A 14,562-nucleotide genomic window follows, 5' to 3' on the forward strand; every position below is an offset into this window, starting at 1 on the left:
TACTCACGCGTGTCTGACGCTCACGCCTGTCCTCGTGCGCAGATGTGTCTGTTGCACACGCGTCTCCACGCGCGCCGTGCGTGTCCGTGTGTGTGTGTGTGTGTGTGCGCGCTGCCGCGGCCCTCGACCCCCTCTGCTTTGTGCGTGCGTGGGGCTGCGTGTCCGTGCGCTCACCCGCGTGGCGGCGCCGGGTGTGTCTGGGTGTGCTCCCGGGGGGCGGTGCGCGTCCTCGTCCGTCCTCCGTGGGGCAGCGCGCGGCTCCGCCGTCGTCCCCTCCCCCGCGGCACAGGGGGTGGGGGTCCTCAGTGCGCGTGCGGTGGGGGAGGGGTCCCCCCGCGTCCCCCCGCCGCGCGTGCCGTGTTCGTGCCGTTGTCCCGTAGGTCTCCGTGTGTCCCCCCCCCTTTTTACACCGCCCTGCATGTCGCCTCTGCGGTAGGAGCCCCAATAAAGCGGACCGAGGACGGCTGTGTGTGCGCTGCGCCGCGGGGGGGGGGGGGGGGGGGGGCGTCCGGGGACCCCCGAGGCGGGGGTGGGGGTGGAGGTGGGGGGTGGGGGGCGTGGGGAGAGGAGAGGGCGCGCGCGACCCCATAACGACACCACCAAAGCCGCGTGAGCACCGCTGCGGGCACAGAAATATTGCAGCGTTGGGGACACACACATCCCGGGGGGGCACTGCCCCGCGCCCCCTCCCCCCGCGCTCACACGGCCCAATTGGTGCCGTTGTAGGAGAAGGGCGGCGGGGCCGCGCAGGGCCCGGGGGGGTCGGGGGTCCATCGCTGCACGTGGGGGTGCGCGGAGCCGGGACCCCCCGGGCGGACGATGACGGCGCTGCGCAGTGACACGGTCCTCGTCGAAGAAATTAAAGGGGCGCAGGAGGAACCCGACGCTGTTCCCGGGGGTGGCCGTGTTGGGGACGTCTCGGAGTGCGGCACGTGCAGGAAGCCCACGGTCACCCAGGCCACCAGGTCCTGCGTGGGACGGGGGGGGGGGAGGGGGGTGGGCGTCAGCGCGGCGAAGGGACCCCCGCGGCCCCGTCCCCGCGGTGCCCCCCCGACCCCCCCGGTGTCACCTGGTCCTCGATGCTCTCGTCGTCGTGGATGAAGCTCTCGAAGTTGACCGCGGGCTCCCAGGGGTCGTTCTGGTTGTAGATGCTGCTGCTGCACGCTTCGCTCTCGTGGTGCCGCGTCACGGCCAGGTGGTACCTGCGGGGATCGGGGCTGCGGCGGCCGTGGGGTGGAGTGTGGGGCTCTCTGCCCCCCCCCGCCCCCCTCGGGCCCCACGGGATGCCCTTTTTCACCCTCTTCCATCCCCACAAGACACCCTTCTCCAGCCCCACCTGCCCCACGAGACGCCCTTCCCACCTTCTCTGGACCCACCTGCCCCATAGGACGCCCATCTCCACCCCACCTGCCCCACGAGGTGTCCTTCCCCCCCCTCCAGCCCCATCTGACCCACAAGATTGCCTTCACACCCTTCCACCGCCGCCTGCCCCACGAGACACCCTTCTCTAGCCCCACCTGCTCCAGGAGACATCCTTCCCCCCCTCCAGCCCCACCTGCCCCATAGAACACCCTTCCCCCACTTCTCTGGACCCGCCTGCCCCATAGGACGCCCATCTCCACCTCACCTGCCCCACGAGACGCCTTTCTCTCCTTCTCTGACCCCACCTGCCCCACTAGACACACTTCCCTCCCCCTCCAGCCCCAACCCGCCCCACGAGACGCCCTTCTCCAGCCCCACCCTGCTCCAGGAGACGCCCTTCTCCTCCCTCCACCCGCGGGGCAGCACGCGCCCGGCGTGGGAGCGGTGCTGGATGCGGTAGGAGCGCGCGTGTCCCCAGCGGTTTCGCCTCCGCGCGTTGGAGAAGAGCAGGTAACGCGGCAGCGCTGCGCCCACGGGGAGCGCGGCCCGGAGCTCCGAGCGGCGCCGCTCACGGCGCAGACGCGGCTGCACCACGCGCTCCCCGGGGCTCCACGGGTTGGAGACGTTCTCGAAGCTCACGTCCATCGTCTCGAAGCTGTTGGCGGTGCCTGCGGGCGGAGCGCACCTCAGCTCCGTGCGTGCAGACCCCCCCCCCCCCCCTCGGTGCCCCCCCCCCCCGGTGCCCCCCCGGCCGCACCTGCCACGTCCAGGTCCACCTTGTAGTGCACCAGGTTGTGTGTGCACGTTGCCCAGCACGTGGCCGTGCACGCGGCTGCCGTAGCGGCGGCCCCCGCGGGGTGTGGAAGGTGGCGTGGATGAAGCCGGTGGCGTGCACGGCGGCCTCCAGCACGCCGTTGGGGTAGAGCAGCACGTCCCAGATGTAGTCGTAGTTGTAGACGGTGGAGGTGGTGCGCAGCACCAGCGCGGTGCCCTCCAGCCCCGCGTAGAAGCGGAACCCCCCGCGGAAGTCGCTGTCGAAGTGGCGCCGCAGGGGGACCCCGGTGGGCAGCTCGAAGACGCACAGCGCCCGCGGGAAGCGCCGCGGCCCCTCCGAGTCGTACATGTGGTGCGCGTCCACGAAGGTCGCGGCCGCGGGGCAGTCGACGCCGGGCGCCAGCTCGAAGGTGACGGAGCCCATCCCCCAGCCCGCGTCCACGTACTTGGTCTGCATGGCGGCCGGCGTGTCGCCGCCGTAGAAGGCGACGGCGTCCTGCACGCTCAGCTCGTAGGCCACGCGCTCGCCGCCGAAGCGCACGTCGAAGAGCTGCAGGCCGGCCGAGGAGCGCAGGCGGAAGGCCACGCTCCAGCCGCCGTACCGCAGCCGGTTGCCGCGCAGGCGGTAGCGCGGGCCCTGCGGCTCGCACACGGCGGGCCCGGGAGCGTCGGCGCCGGGGGGGGGCGCGGCCGCGCGGGACGTACGTGGAGAAGAGGGGCGGCTCCGCGGGGTCGGGCAGCCGCGCCGCCGCCACCGCCCCGCGCTCGTACAGCGCGGCCAGCTCCTGCGGCCCCGGGAAGTAGCGGCCGTTGTACCACACGCTCCGCACCGCCCAGCGCCGCGGGTCGAGGTCGCGGTGGTCCAGGAGCAGCTCCATCCCCACCGGGTGCAGGAAGTGGCCCTCCACGGAGCGCTGCAGCACGAACCACGTGCGGCGCTCCCCGGGCCGCAGCCCCCGGGGCGCGACGTCGGAGAAGGTGAGGCAGCGCCGGGTGCAGTTGTGGTACCAGAAGCCGGTGGCGTCCCGCAGCAGTCGGTACAGCGGCTCCGTGGCCGCCGCGAGCGCGCGGTGCAGCAGTTCGTACTCGCGCTGCGTCACGGGCCGAGCCGAGAAGGGCACGGCGCGGCCGCCCTGGAAGCGCAGCGGGCGGTACGAGCGCGGCCGTGGGAGGGGCCCCACGGAGAACTCGGTGACGTTGGGCTCCGCCTGAGCGCCGAAGAAGACGACGGCGCGGGCGCGGCGCTGGGGAGCGGGGCCGCCGCCGTCCAGGTGCCGCAGGGCCGCCCCCTTGTTGGGGGGGCAGCAGCTCCACCAGGAACAGCGTGTTCTCCTCCAGCGTGTCCCCGCTCCGCTCCGTCAGCCGCAGCTCCGGGCGGCCCCGCAGGAAATCCCGCACGGCGCGCAGCTCCGCCGCCGTCAGATCGGCGAAGATGGACGCGTGGTCCGACGGCGCGGCCGTGGGGCCGCCGTGGGTCACCGCCGCCAGGAACAGCGCGGCCACAGCGCAGGCGGCGCGGAGAGGACCCATCGTGCCCGGCACCTGGGGGCGCACAATGGGGGGCGCACAATGAGGGGCGCACAATGGGGGGCGCACAATGGGGGAGCGCTCCGCCTCCTCCGGACCCCCCTCTCCCCCCCAACCAGAGCGCGGGTTCCTCTCCCCCGACCCCGCGCCGCACTCCGCGTGGCAAAGGCCGCCCCCTCCCACCCCACGACAGCCGCACCCCCTCCCCACCCCCCCCCCGGAATCCCGCACGTGGGTCCCCACGTTCCCGCAGCGCGTGGGGCGGAGGCGGAGGGGTCCCGGGGCTCACGGAGCAAAGCGCCCAAAGCACAGCAGTGGTGATGTCCGCTGGGGGACGGAGCAGCTGAGAAAGGGGTCTGGGGGGGTCACCACGTGCACTTGACTCCCGGGGGGGGGGGATGCCCGAGAGAAGTGTCCCGGCTGCAGCTCCGCGGGACCGAGCTGTCCTGTGGGGCTCCTCCATCGCCCCCAAACGCTCAGACAGAAGCCTGCGGGATCGACGTGGGGCGGCCCCACGCGCTGTGCCCCCCAACCTGCTGCTCACCCCCCTCCTCACCCCGGCTCCCAACGGCGACCCCTCCGAGCTCCCCGCACTCACCTGGCGTGGCCGCCACTCTGCCCCGGCCCGGCCCCTCCCGGCCCGACCCCCCCGGCTCCTCCACCCCCCGCGGGTCAAGGCCAGAGTGGGGTTGCAGGGTTCAGCAGCGGCGGTGCCAAACGGGGAGGGGCACAACGCTCCCCCCCCCCCGGGAGCTGCGCTCTTTATGGCCTTTCTGCGATCAAACTCCAGGTTCAGGAGAGATAACAGCAGAGATACGCACGGGACTGTCCCACTCGTGCCCGTGGCTTTGTGCTGTTCGCGCTGCACGGGGAGGGGTTGGGGCGGGGGGTGGGGGGGTTGGAGGGGCTGCCCCGATTCCTCCCGCCCCCTCCCCGAACCCCCAAAATCAAAGGATGAACATCGGATGTGCCCACCCCAAAAATCACAGCTCCATTTTAATCTGTCACAGTGAGCGTGGGGGGCCGTGGTGTGGGCGGGGAGGGGGGGAGGTGTGGGGCTGGAGACCCCCAAAGTACCTCACCCCCCCACACACAGACCCACGGGGCTGGGAGCCCCATCCCTTCGTAGCTCCATCCCCTCCACAGAGCCCAGATCCCCTCCGTGGGGTGAGGACCCCCACCCCACAGTCAGACCCCACTTCGATGGGGCCTCCGAAGGGGCTCAGGCCCCCACCCAGGGGACCGCACCCCTCTCTGGGGGGCACACGGTGGAGGTGGGGTCTCAGGGCTCCGATGGGATCAGTGCTGAGGGGGGGGGATGGGGTCGGGAAGTGAGGACCCCACCCAGCAGCCCTGGTGGGATTTGGAGCTGGGAGATAGAAAAGGGATCTGGGGATGGGATGGGGGATGGGATGGGATGGGGGGATGGGATGGGGGGATAGGATGGGATGGGTGGATGGGATGGGGGATGGGATGGGGGGGATGGGATGGGGGGATGGGATGGGGGGATGGGATGTGGGGATGGGATGGGGGGATGGGATGGGGGGATGGGATGGGGGGATGGGATGGGGGGATGGGATGGGATGGGTGGATGGGATGGGGGATGGGATGGGGGGATGGGATGGGGGGATGGGATGGGGGGATGGGATGGGGGGGATGGGATGGGGGGATGGGATGGGGGGATGGGATGGGGGGATGGGATGGGATGGGGGGATGGGATGGGGGGATGGGATGGGGGGATGGGATGGGGGGATGGGATGGGGGGGATGAGATGGGGGATGGGATGGGGGATGGGACGTGGGGGAGAGGAGGAGGAGGAGGAGGAGGAGGAGGAGGAGGAGGGGATCCCACCCTCCGCTTCTTGCGAAACCGTTCCGCATTCCCGGCGGACAGAGCCCGCGTGTGGCTCGTGACGTGACGAGGTGATGTTTGCTCCCACATCACTCCGAGCTCAGCTCCGTGGGCTCTTCGTGTCCCCGAGTGACGCTCCGGGGCCGCTCCAAAGGTCACCGCCCCACGGTGCTCCGCAGCGGACACCGACGGCCGCGCCCGGAGCGCCGCGACGGAAACGGCGTGGGGAGGGGACGGCGGCTCCGCGTGGGCTTCGGAGAGAAACGCGGCGCTCCGGGAGCGGCCCCGCACGGGGGGGTGGGGGTGGGGGTCCGTCCGTCCGCCCCACTGCGATGAGAGGGACCCGCAGCCGTCCCGTGCCCCGCTTCCCCCCCCGGTGCCCTTTGTTCCCCACGGAGCTCCGTCCTTCGGGGACGGTTAATGACATTAATTGCGCTCTCGGCAGTCGGGGAAGCGCAACCTGCGGGAAAACGCTGTCCTCCTCCTCCTCCTCCTCCTCGTGACGCGTGAGGGCCCCGATCCGACGGAGGGGGGACGGAGGGGGGGTCTCCTCCAGACCTCCCCTGACCCCCACCCCCCGACTTTCCAGATCCGATGGGGAGCGGCAGCGGCCCAAATAAGGGCGGGGGGGGTGGGGGGGGGCACTGCGGGATCCCGCACACAGAGGGTCCTCAGCGGCCGCTGCCCCCCCGGGGCTGTGGCTGCAGAGGGAGCGGTGTCCGCAGCCGCAGTGCGGGGATGTGGGTGCCCACCCCCTGCCCCCCCCCGCAGCACGCGGCCCCATAGCGGAGCCGAGGAGGGGCAGCCGGGCTGAGCCCCCCAGCAGCGCGGAGCTGTCGGGGTCGCAGCGCAGTGCGGTGCCCGTCGGGGCCGGCGGCACGGAGCAAGTAGGGCAGCCCCAAAAAGAGACCGCGGAACCCCCCCCCAAAAAAAAGCCCAAAAAGAGCCCCAGAAAAAAGGACTCCGTGCTCTGCGTCGTCGGCACCGCACCGACGGCAGTGCCAGCGCTCGGCCGTGGGGGGCCGCGGGTGACCCACAGCGCCCGGAGGAGCTCCGCAGCTCCGGCCCCACCGCTTCCCGACGCCAACAGCAGAGACGCAAAGCCCCCCACCCCACCCCGCCCCGGCCCATCCCCCCCCCCCGCGTGCAGCGCCCGCGGGTGATGCTGTCGGTGTCGGCTTTGCGGGAGGAGCCGCATCTGTCGGCCGTCAAGAAAATCACTTTCCGTGCAAAGCGGAGCGCGGGGGCCGCCGGCACGCAACTAGGGCAGCAGATGGGCCGGGGGGGCACAAAGCCGCCCCTGACACCATTGAAGGGTTTGGCCGCTCCACGCCGCGCGCATCGGGGGGGGGATGGGGTGGGGGGGGGCACGGGGACATCGGTGACGCCGCGGCTGAGGGACGTAGGGCACGAGGGGCAGCTCACGCGGGACGTGAAAGCGACAAAACGGGGACACGAGGGGAGAATCAGAGCGACCGCGGCACCACCGCCACTGCAGCGTCACTGAGTGCCCAGCCCACGGCCACGAGCCCACGGCCACGAGCCCACGAGAGCTGAGCTCCAGCCCGCGGCTCCGGATCGTGGCGGGGCTGCTGGGCACCGCATGGCACCGCATGGCACAGAATGGCACAGAATGGCACCGCATGGCAGAAGTTTCCCAGCAGTAGTTCAGGATGGAGCAGTGGTGCTTCAGCTGCCCACCCAATTCCCACCCAAATCCCACCCAATTCCCATCCTCTGCGGCATCCAAACCCAAAGGAGCTCCCCTCCCCCCCCCCCCCCCTCGTGCCGTGCTGAGGCTGCACGGATCAGCCGGGAAATCCTTCCCCTCCGCTCGCACCGCCCGCGCGTGATTTCCTCCACGCGGGGGCGATGGCGGCGCTCCCATCTGCTGCGCTGAGCACTCATCCCCACGCGGGGATTTCACCGCGTTACGTAACCGCGACGGCCTTTGCAGGGAGGGCACCCCCATAACCGGGCACCCCAACAGCCTCTGACCCCCACAGTTGGGCACCCCAAAAACTGGGCACGCCAAGAACTGAGCACCCTCATAGACTCCGATCGCAGTAACTATCGGGGTACCCCAATAACCGGGCACCCCGATAATGCCACGGCGATAACCTCACCCACCCTTCAGTAACTCGGGTACCCCAATAAATTTGCACCCCAAAAAACGCCCGCCCCAAACAATGGGGCACCGCAATCACCGCGCGCCTGCGGAGGGTCCCCGGCTGCCGGCCGGCGGCCGTGGGGCTGCCCACGCGGCGTGGGACACCCACGGGAGACCCAGAGCGACCCACGAGCGACACCGCCACGTCCCGCTCGGCTGCGCGCTCGGTTCGGGGCACGCAGGGGGAGTCGTGTCCCCCCCCCCCCCCCCCCCCCCGCGGGGCTGCGTGCCTCAGTTTCCCCCTTCGCAGCGCACGGTCCGGGCGGTCCCCGCCCCCCCCGCCCCCGGAGCCGCCCCCTCCGCTCCGCCCCGCCCCCACCGTCCCCTTCCGGGCCCACCCCGGCTGTGGCTCCGCCGTCACCGGGTCGGTACCGCCCCCCGGAGCCGGCGACGATGCAGCGGGTGAGACCCCCAAACCCGCGCCCCGTCCCGATACCCGCGACGCATGCCGGTGCCCGCACCCCATCCCGGTACCCGCACCCCATCCCGGTACCCGCACCCCATCCCGGTACCCCATCCCGGTACCCGCACCCCATCCCCGTATCCACATCATCCCGCACCCCATCGTGGTACCTGCCCCCCATCCTCCATCCCAGTTCCCACACCCCACCCCCACCCCCGTCCCCCATCCCAGTTCCCACGCTGCATCCCCACCCCCGTCCCCACCCCGTCCTGGTCCCCGCCGCCCCCCCCGCGGGTCGCTGTGGGGCTGCCCGCACAGTGGGGTCCCGTTTCCAGCCGCGCCCCCCCCCCCCCGTGCCCCAAAGGTGGCAGTGACATTTGAGGACGTGGCCGTGCATTTCTGCGCTGAGGAGTGGGCGCTGCTGTCCCGGTGGCAGCGGGAGCTGTACTGGGAGGTGATGATGGAGAACTACGACCTGGTGAAGAGCCTGGGTGAGGATCCACGCCGCGTGGGCACGGCCCCGGGACCCCCAGTGCTCCCAGTGCTCCCAGTTGGCCGCCAGCATGGGGTGCTTTGGTGACACCCCACGGCGCAGCCCCGGGGTCTCAGTGACGGCGGTGTCGCTGTGGGCAGCGCTGGGTCCCGTGGGCGTCTGTGGGGTGGGGCTGAGGGCTCTCCCTTCCCCAGACACCCTGGACATCAAACCCCCCACGGGGCGTGGGACGGACCCCGGGCACACGTCGCGTGGAACGGCGGAGCCCACGGGCAGCGGTGAGCGCCGTGGGGCCGAGCAGAGCTGGGGGGCTCTCTGGGACGAGGACGCAGCGGGACACGTGGAGCCGGGACGCCCCACACCGCGCCCCACATGGGGCGGATGGGGGCGGGCGGGGGCTGCGGGGCTCTGCGTGGAGCACGAGGACCCCACGCGGCGCCACGAGTGCACTGCGTGCGGCAAAGTGTTCCGGCACCGCCGCAACCTCCTGGCGCACAAAAAGCAGCGCGGGCACCGCGGGCACCGCTGCGGGGAATGCGGCCGCCGCTTCTGCCTCAGGGGGGATCTCCTGCGGCACCGGCACCGGCGCGACCCACGGGTGTTCGGCGTGGGCACGGCGGGCACGGCTCCACGGCCGCTCCGCGGCAGCGCGCGGCTCCTCGGGGACCGGCGGCCCTTCGGCTGCGGGCGCTGCGGGCGCCGCTTCTCGTGGAGGGAAAGTCTGCAGCTGCACCTGCGCGGCCACGCGGGAGAGCGGCCCCACGCGGGAGAGCGGCCCCACGCGGGAGAGCGCCCCCACGCGGGAGAGCGGCCCTACGCCTGCGCGCTGTGCCATAAGACCTTCGGCACCGCGGCCGGACTCACCGCGCACCGCCGGCGGCACCGACGCAGCACCCGTGGGCACCGCGGCCTCGGAGTCACGAGTGGGGTGCGACGGGAACAGCACGGACACGGGGATGGCGGGGAGGGGGGAGGGCAGCCCTGAACACGGGGGATGCTGCGGGGTGCCCCAAAGGACTCCATACAGCACCCCAAAGAGTCCCACGGGATCCCCCAGAGGACCCTAATTGCAGCTCCCCTCCCCATCCCCATGGCTTTGGGGTACCCGAGGTGTGTGCAGCCCCCCGTGGGTGGGTAAACCTCGGGGACCTCCCCTGCCCCTGTACTGCTCCACTCGTGTTTTTTCTGAGCTGGAAACCAATGAAAAGAGAAAGTGGGCATGGGGAGGGGGTCCGTCTGCACCGTGTGCTGCTGCCCCGACGGCACCGTGGGGAGCGCCGGCTGCGTGGGGCCGAGTGCTGCGTGGGGCCGAGTGCTGCGTGGGGCCGAGTGCTGCCCCGTGTCCCCCGGCAGCCCCATCCATGCCCCTCTGCCGCAGGGGCACAGCCCCCCAAGCTCTCCGTGCCCCCCGAGTGTGCTCATCACACGGGGCAGGAGGGCTCAGCGCTCCCCCACGGCCGGGAAGGTGGGGAGGGGGAGATGCGGCTGTGGGGCGCCCCTTCCAGACGGGGGGGCTGCGGGGATCCCCCTCCGTAGCCAAAGTGGGCGGGGCCATGCCAGGCTGAGCCGCACTGTGCTCTGCGCAGCGGTGAACCCACGGGCAGCGGTTCCACGCTGACTCAGCGTTACACCGCTCCGTTACAGAGTCGGTCCCCACTCACGTTCCCCATCCCCCACCCCGTGCCCCCCCCCCGGCTCAGCAGGGACGTCTCCCATTGACCCCAAAGCCCGTCCCAGGTCGTTGCCCTTTCTTCAGGCGTCACGCACCCCACGGGTCACGCGGGGGGAGGTGTTGGTGGGGACGCCGGGCACCTCAAACCCTTCAGCCATCCCCATCCCGACCCTTCCCCGGGGATGGGGGGGGGGGGATACCCCGCGTAGGGCGACCCCTCACCACGTCCGGGTTCCCGGGTTCCCCCCCCCCGCTTTTCCCGGGGAAGAACGGGGAAATGAGCCCGACCCGACGGGACGCGACGGAGGAGGCGGCCCCGGGACCCCTCGGGGGGGGGGGGGGGGCAGCTCCCTGCACCGCTCCGGCGCTGGGGACAGCAAGACGGACACGCGGCGTTTTCCGGGCGTTCATTAATTTAATTAATACACATCGGCAGCGCCTGCATTTCCACACACACAGCGGCGGGGGGGGGAGGGGAAGCACGCGGGGCGGGGATCGCTCGGAGTGGGCGGGAGCGGGGCCGGGGGGGCGGGGCGGGGAGGGGGGTGGGGGGCAGCTCCCTCGGGGGTCGGGACGAGCCGTCACCGGGAGCTGGGGCCGGGCCGGGCGTCACCTCCCCCCGCAGCCGCGTCCGTGTGCCCCGCGGTGCGGTGCGGTGCGGTGTCGGCAGTGGAAGCGTCGGCACGGAGAGCGGAGCGTCCCCCGCAAGCGGCGGGAGCGGTGCGGGGGGGGGGGCGGCCGTGAGCCCGCCCCGTCGCAGTTCACCGAGCGCCGTCCCGGTTCGGGATGGGCGCTCCGTCCCGCAGCGTAACCCCGCGCCGCTCCCGGAACGCTGCGGCTCTGAGGGTGCGGTGCGCGCGGGGGCGACGCGGGGTTCGCCCCATCCCACGCGGCGCCGTGGGGCTGCGGTGCGGCCTCTTCCCCTCCCCCGCTGCCGTCCCGCCCGAGCCGCCGCAGTCCCGGCTCAGCACCTCCGCACCTTCACCCCCGCGGGGGCTCCCAGCGCTGCGCGCCCACCCGGGCCGGGCTCTCTGCCCCCACGGGCGCAGCCCCCGCGGCGGTCCCTCCTCCGGGCTGAGCCGCTCTGACCTTGGGCAGCAGTCAGCACCCGCGAGCTCGGCGCTTTGGTTTTAATTCCGCGTCGTTCCTCCGTGTCCCGGGGCTCTGTGCAGCTCCGCGGGGGCGCGGGGGGGTCGGGCGGGGAATGCTCCGCGCTGCTCCCCGCTCAGCGGCTGCTGGGGGCGGAGGGGAGGAAGCCCCCCAGGGATGTGTGCCATTCCCAGAGGCGGCTCCTCCCGGTGCCCCCCCCCCCCCCCAGGGTGGTGGGGGGATCCCAACGGGCACGCGGCGTGGGGACCGTGGGCAGCTGATGGGAGTGAGCTCACGGAGAGAAGCTCCGTGGGGTGAACACGGTGGAGGGGTCAGAGCCGGCCCCAAGCGGCCCCGAGCCCCCACGCAGAGCAACACGGGGGGGAGAAGGGGGGGCACAGGGCACGGAGAGCCCCACGGGGCGGCCGTGAGGAGGAGGGGTACGTGGGGGGGGGGGCGCGGGGGCTCACGTGAGGGCGTTCTCGGCCCCGTGGGTGCGCTGGTGGAGCTTCAGGGAGCCCCTCTGGCCGAAGCTCTTCCCGCAGTGGGCGCAGGAGAAGGGGCCGCCCACGGCCGCGGGACCACCGCGCTCCGCATGCGGCTCCGGGCCGGGGGAGGGGCTGCCGGCGGCGGCGGTGCCGGGCCGCTCCTCCGCGTGGGTGCGTTGGTGGTTGAGGAGGAAGCGCTGCTCGCGGAAGCGTTTCCCGCAGCGCCCGCAGGAGAAGGGCTTCTCGCCGCTGTGGATGCGCCGGTGGGTGAGCAGGTTCTGCTTCAGGCTGAAGCTCTTCTGGCACACGTCGCAGCGGTACGGCCGCTCCCCGGTGTGGATGCGCTGGTGGATGATGAGGTTGTGCTTGAGGCTGAAGGCTTTGCCGCACTCGGCGCAGATGAAGGCGCGCTCCCCGGCGTGGTGCTTCTGGTGCCGGGCGAGGCTGGGCTGCTGCCCGAAGCACTCCCCGCACAGGATGCACTTGAACTCCTTCCCCGCCGCCTCCTCCTCCGCTTGGCTGTGGATCACCAGCGCTTTCTCATCCCCGCAGCCCTCCTCGCCGCCGCCGCCGCCGCCGGGAAAGGCGAAGGTGTTCTCGCCCGCGGGCGATGCCAGGTCCGTCATGGGCGCGCTCTGCCCGGCTCACGGCGCCCGCATCCCTGGGGGGCACAGAGAGGGGCGGCTGCAGCTCCTGGTGCCTAACCCGGGGAAGTGGGGGGTGGGGGCGGAGGGGTCCAACCCCCCCCGGCATTGCCCGCGGCGCCGCTCCAGGGTCGGCTGCCTCCGGGTGCCCTCATGGTTGGGGGGGGGGGGGGGGGGGGGGGGGGGGTTTCCCCCTGCGAAGCTCCACGGCCGCACCTGACCGTGGGGGGGCTGCAGGGGTCCCGGGCCCGGGGCCGTGTTCGGGTATCATCCCGCGGGCGGGGGGTCCTGGGCCGGGGAGCTGCGCTGGGGCTGTAGGTACGGGGCGGGGGGGCACGAGGAGGGGTCCGGATGGGGTCGTGACGATCCGGATGGGGCCGGGACGGGGCCGGGCCGCGCCGCATTGCGCTTCGGCTCCGCGCTGCCGCACCGCCCTCCCCCCCCCGAGCCGGGCCGAGCCGGGCCGAGCCGTTCCCCTCACCCCCCCGGGCCGCCCCTACCTGTCCCCAACGCCGCGCTCCGGGCCCGGCTCTCTCCGTGTGCTCCCGGCGCATCCCCCGCCCCGCGCGTGACCGCGGCGCTCCCTACGCGAGCGGGGCCGGGCCGGGCCCTGCACGGAACCGCCCCCAATCCGCGATCCCCCCCACCCCCCCTTCCCTCCGCCCCTCGCTGCCTTCCCCCTCCCCCTTTCCCCCCCAGTGCCGACCTGCCCCGCTGCCGCCGTCGCTCCGCGCTTTGTGCCGCCTCCCACTCCGGTTCGGGCTCGTTCCTCCACCCGCGGTCACGCGTGGGTTCAGCGCCCGCCCCGGATCTGCGGCCTCAGCGGAGGGAGGGACTCCCCCGGGCGGGATCGGGTCGGGCCGATCCGAACGGATCCACCCACGCGTGGAATTTCTGCTCCGGAGCGAGGGGAAGATCCGAGCGGGCGGAAAACAAAGGGCTTTCCGCGCTGCGGCCCGCGCTGCCGGGCCGGGAACAAAGAGCTTCCGCGGATGTTCTGCCGGCAGCACTCCGCGATGCGCGGCCCCACGCACGGAGCTCCACGCCCCCCCCTTCCCCCCCCCGGCCCACTCCCACCAGGAGCCCGGTGCGTGCAGGCTGCGGCTTGCCGGCTCCGCTGCACCCTGCGCGGTTTCTTGCTGTGCTGCTGCCAGGACCTGCCCGGCCACGCAACGCCTGCGCTCCCGGAGCGGACGCCGACGCTTCCTCCGGTGCCGCAGCAGCGCCGGGATCAGCCCCGTGCCAGCCGAGCTGGCTGCTTGGCCGCCATGGGAACTCGGCCCCAAGGATCTCGGGGCTGGCAGCAGGAGCCTGGGAGCGGGGGGGCAATGGGGGACACGTGGGGTCAGATATTGGGGGCTGGGGGGCAATGGGGGGTGCGTGGGTCAGATATCAGGTTGGGTATTGGGAAGGATTTCTTCTCCGCAGAGCGGTCGGGCAATGGCATGGGGTGCCCAGGGGGTGCCCAGGGGGTGGGGGGGGGTCACCGCCCCCGGGACCGTGGAGATGTGGCACGGGGGCTGGGGTTGGTGGGCACAGTGGGGGTGGGGGGGGGGATCTCAAAGGTCTTTTCCAACCTCTGTGACTCCACGAGTCCCCTTCCCAGCGGGATCGTGAGTGCAGCCGGACAGCGGAGGAGCCGTGTGGCACAGGGAGGGGCCCACCCCCCCCCACGCACCCCCCAAGCCAAGATCCCATCCCGGTTCCCGAGCACGGACGGCAGCAGGGACAGGAGGCAGGAGCCCGCTGAGAGAAAGCTTTTATTTTAAATAACCTCAACCAAAAACCAAAATAAAATAGAGCTGCAAGGACCCGAAGCGTCGCTGCGGGATGGAAAGGAGGGAGCGGGGGGGGGGGGGGGGCGAGGGCTGCGGGGGGTGATCCCCCCCCTCCTGCTCGGGGATGGTGCCAGGGACCCCGTGCCAGGATGCCACCACTGTGTGAACCCCCCGCCCCAGTGCAGCTGCAGTGGGGCCGTCCCGGAGCCCACACTGACCCCAGGGCTCCGCACCTCCGCTTACCCCCACCCATCCTGGCCCAGCAGCGCCCACCGCCCCGGGGCTGTGTCCCTTTGGGTGTTGGACACCCC

General features: G+C 72.5%; 2 protein-coding genes across 2 annotated transcripts; both read right to left on the reverse strand.

Annotated features, from left to right (window-relative positions):
- Window positions 1-636: 636 nt before the first annotated feature.
- On the reverse strand, window positions 637-3,676 carry AOC1 (amine oxidase copper containing 1). Its single transcript, XM_065744875.1, is given in 10 exon segments — window positions 637-843; window positions 845-920; window positions 923-968; window positions 1,070-1,201; window positions 1,741-2,030; window positions 2,120-2,156; window positions 2,158-2,211; window positions 2,213-2,822; window positions 2,824-3,428; window positions 3,430-3,676. Coding segments are annotated over 10 exon segments (2,232 nt in total). The 5' UTR covers window positions 3,667-3,676; the 3' UTR covers window positions 637-698.
- An 8,131-nt stretch (window positions 3,677-11,807) lies between these two features.
- Window positions 11,808-13,058, reverse strand: LOC136053865 (gastrula zinc finger protein XlCGF71.1). The gene is made up of 2 exons (XM_065744819.1): window positions 12,974-13,058; window positions 11,808-12,490 (listed from the first exon to the last, which is right to left on the reverse strand). The coding sequence occupies exon 2, from the start codon at window positions 12,453-12,455 to the stop codon at window positions 11,808-11,810; it is 648 nt and encodes a 215-aa protein (XP_065600891.1). The 5' UTR covers window positions 12,456-12,490; window positions 12,974-13,058.
- Between the last annotated feature and the right edge of the window lie 1,504 nt (window positions 13,059-14,562).

The sequence above is a fragment of the Cyrtonyx montezumae genome, unplaced genomic scaffold, assembly GCF_038088225.1.
Source record: "Cyrtonyx montezumae isolate F1298 unplaced genomic scaffold, pur_monq_1.0 scaffold_32, whole genome shotgun sequence".
Classification (NCBI taxonomy): domain Eukaryota; kingdom Metazoa; phylum Chordata; class Aves; order Galliformes; family Odontophoridae; genus Cyrtonyx; species Cyrtonyx montezumae.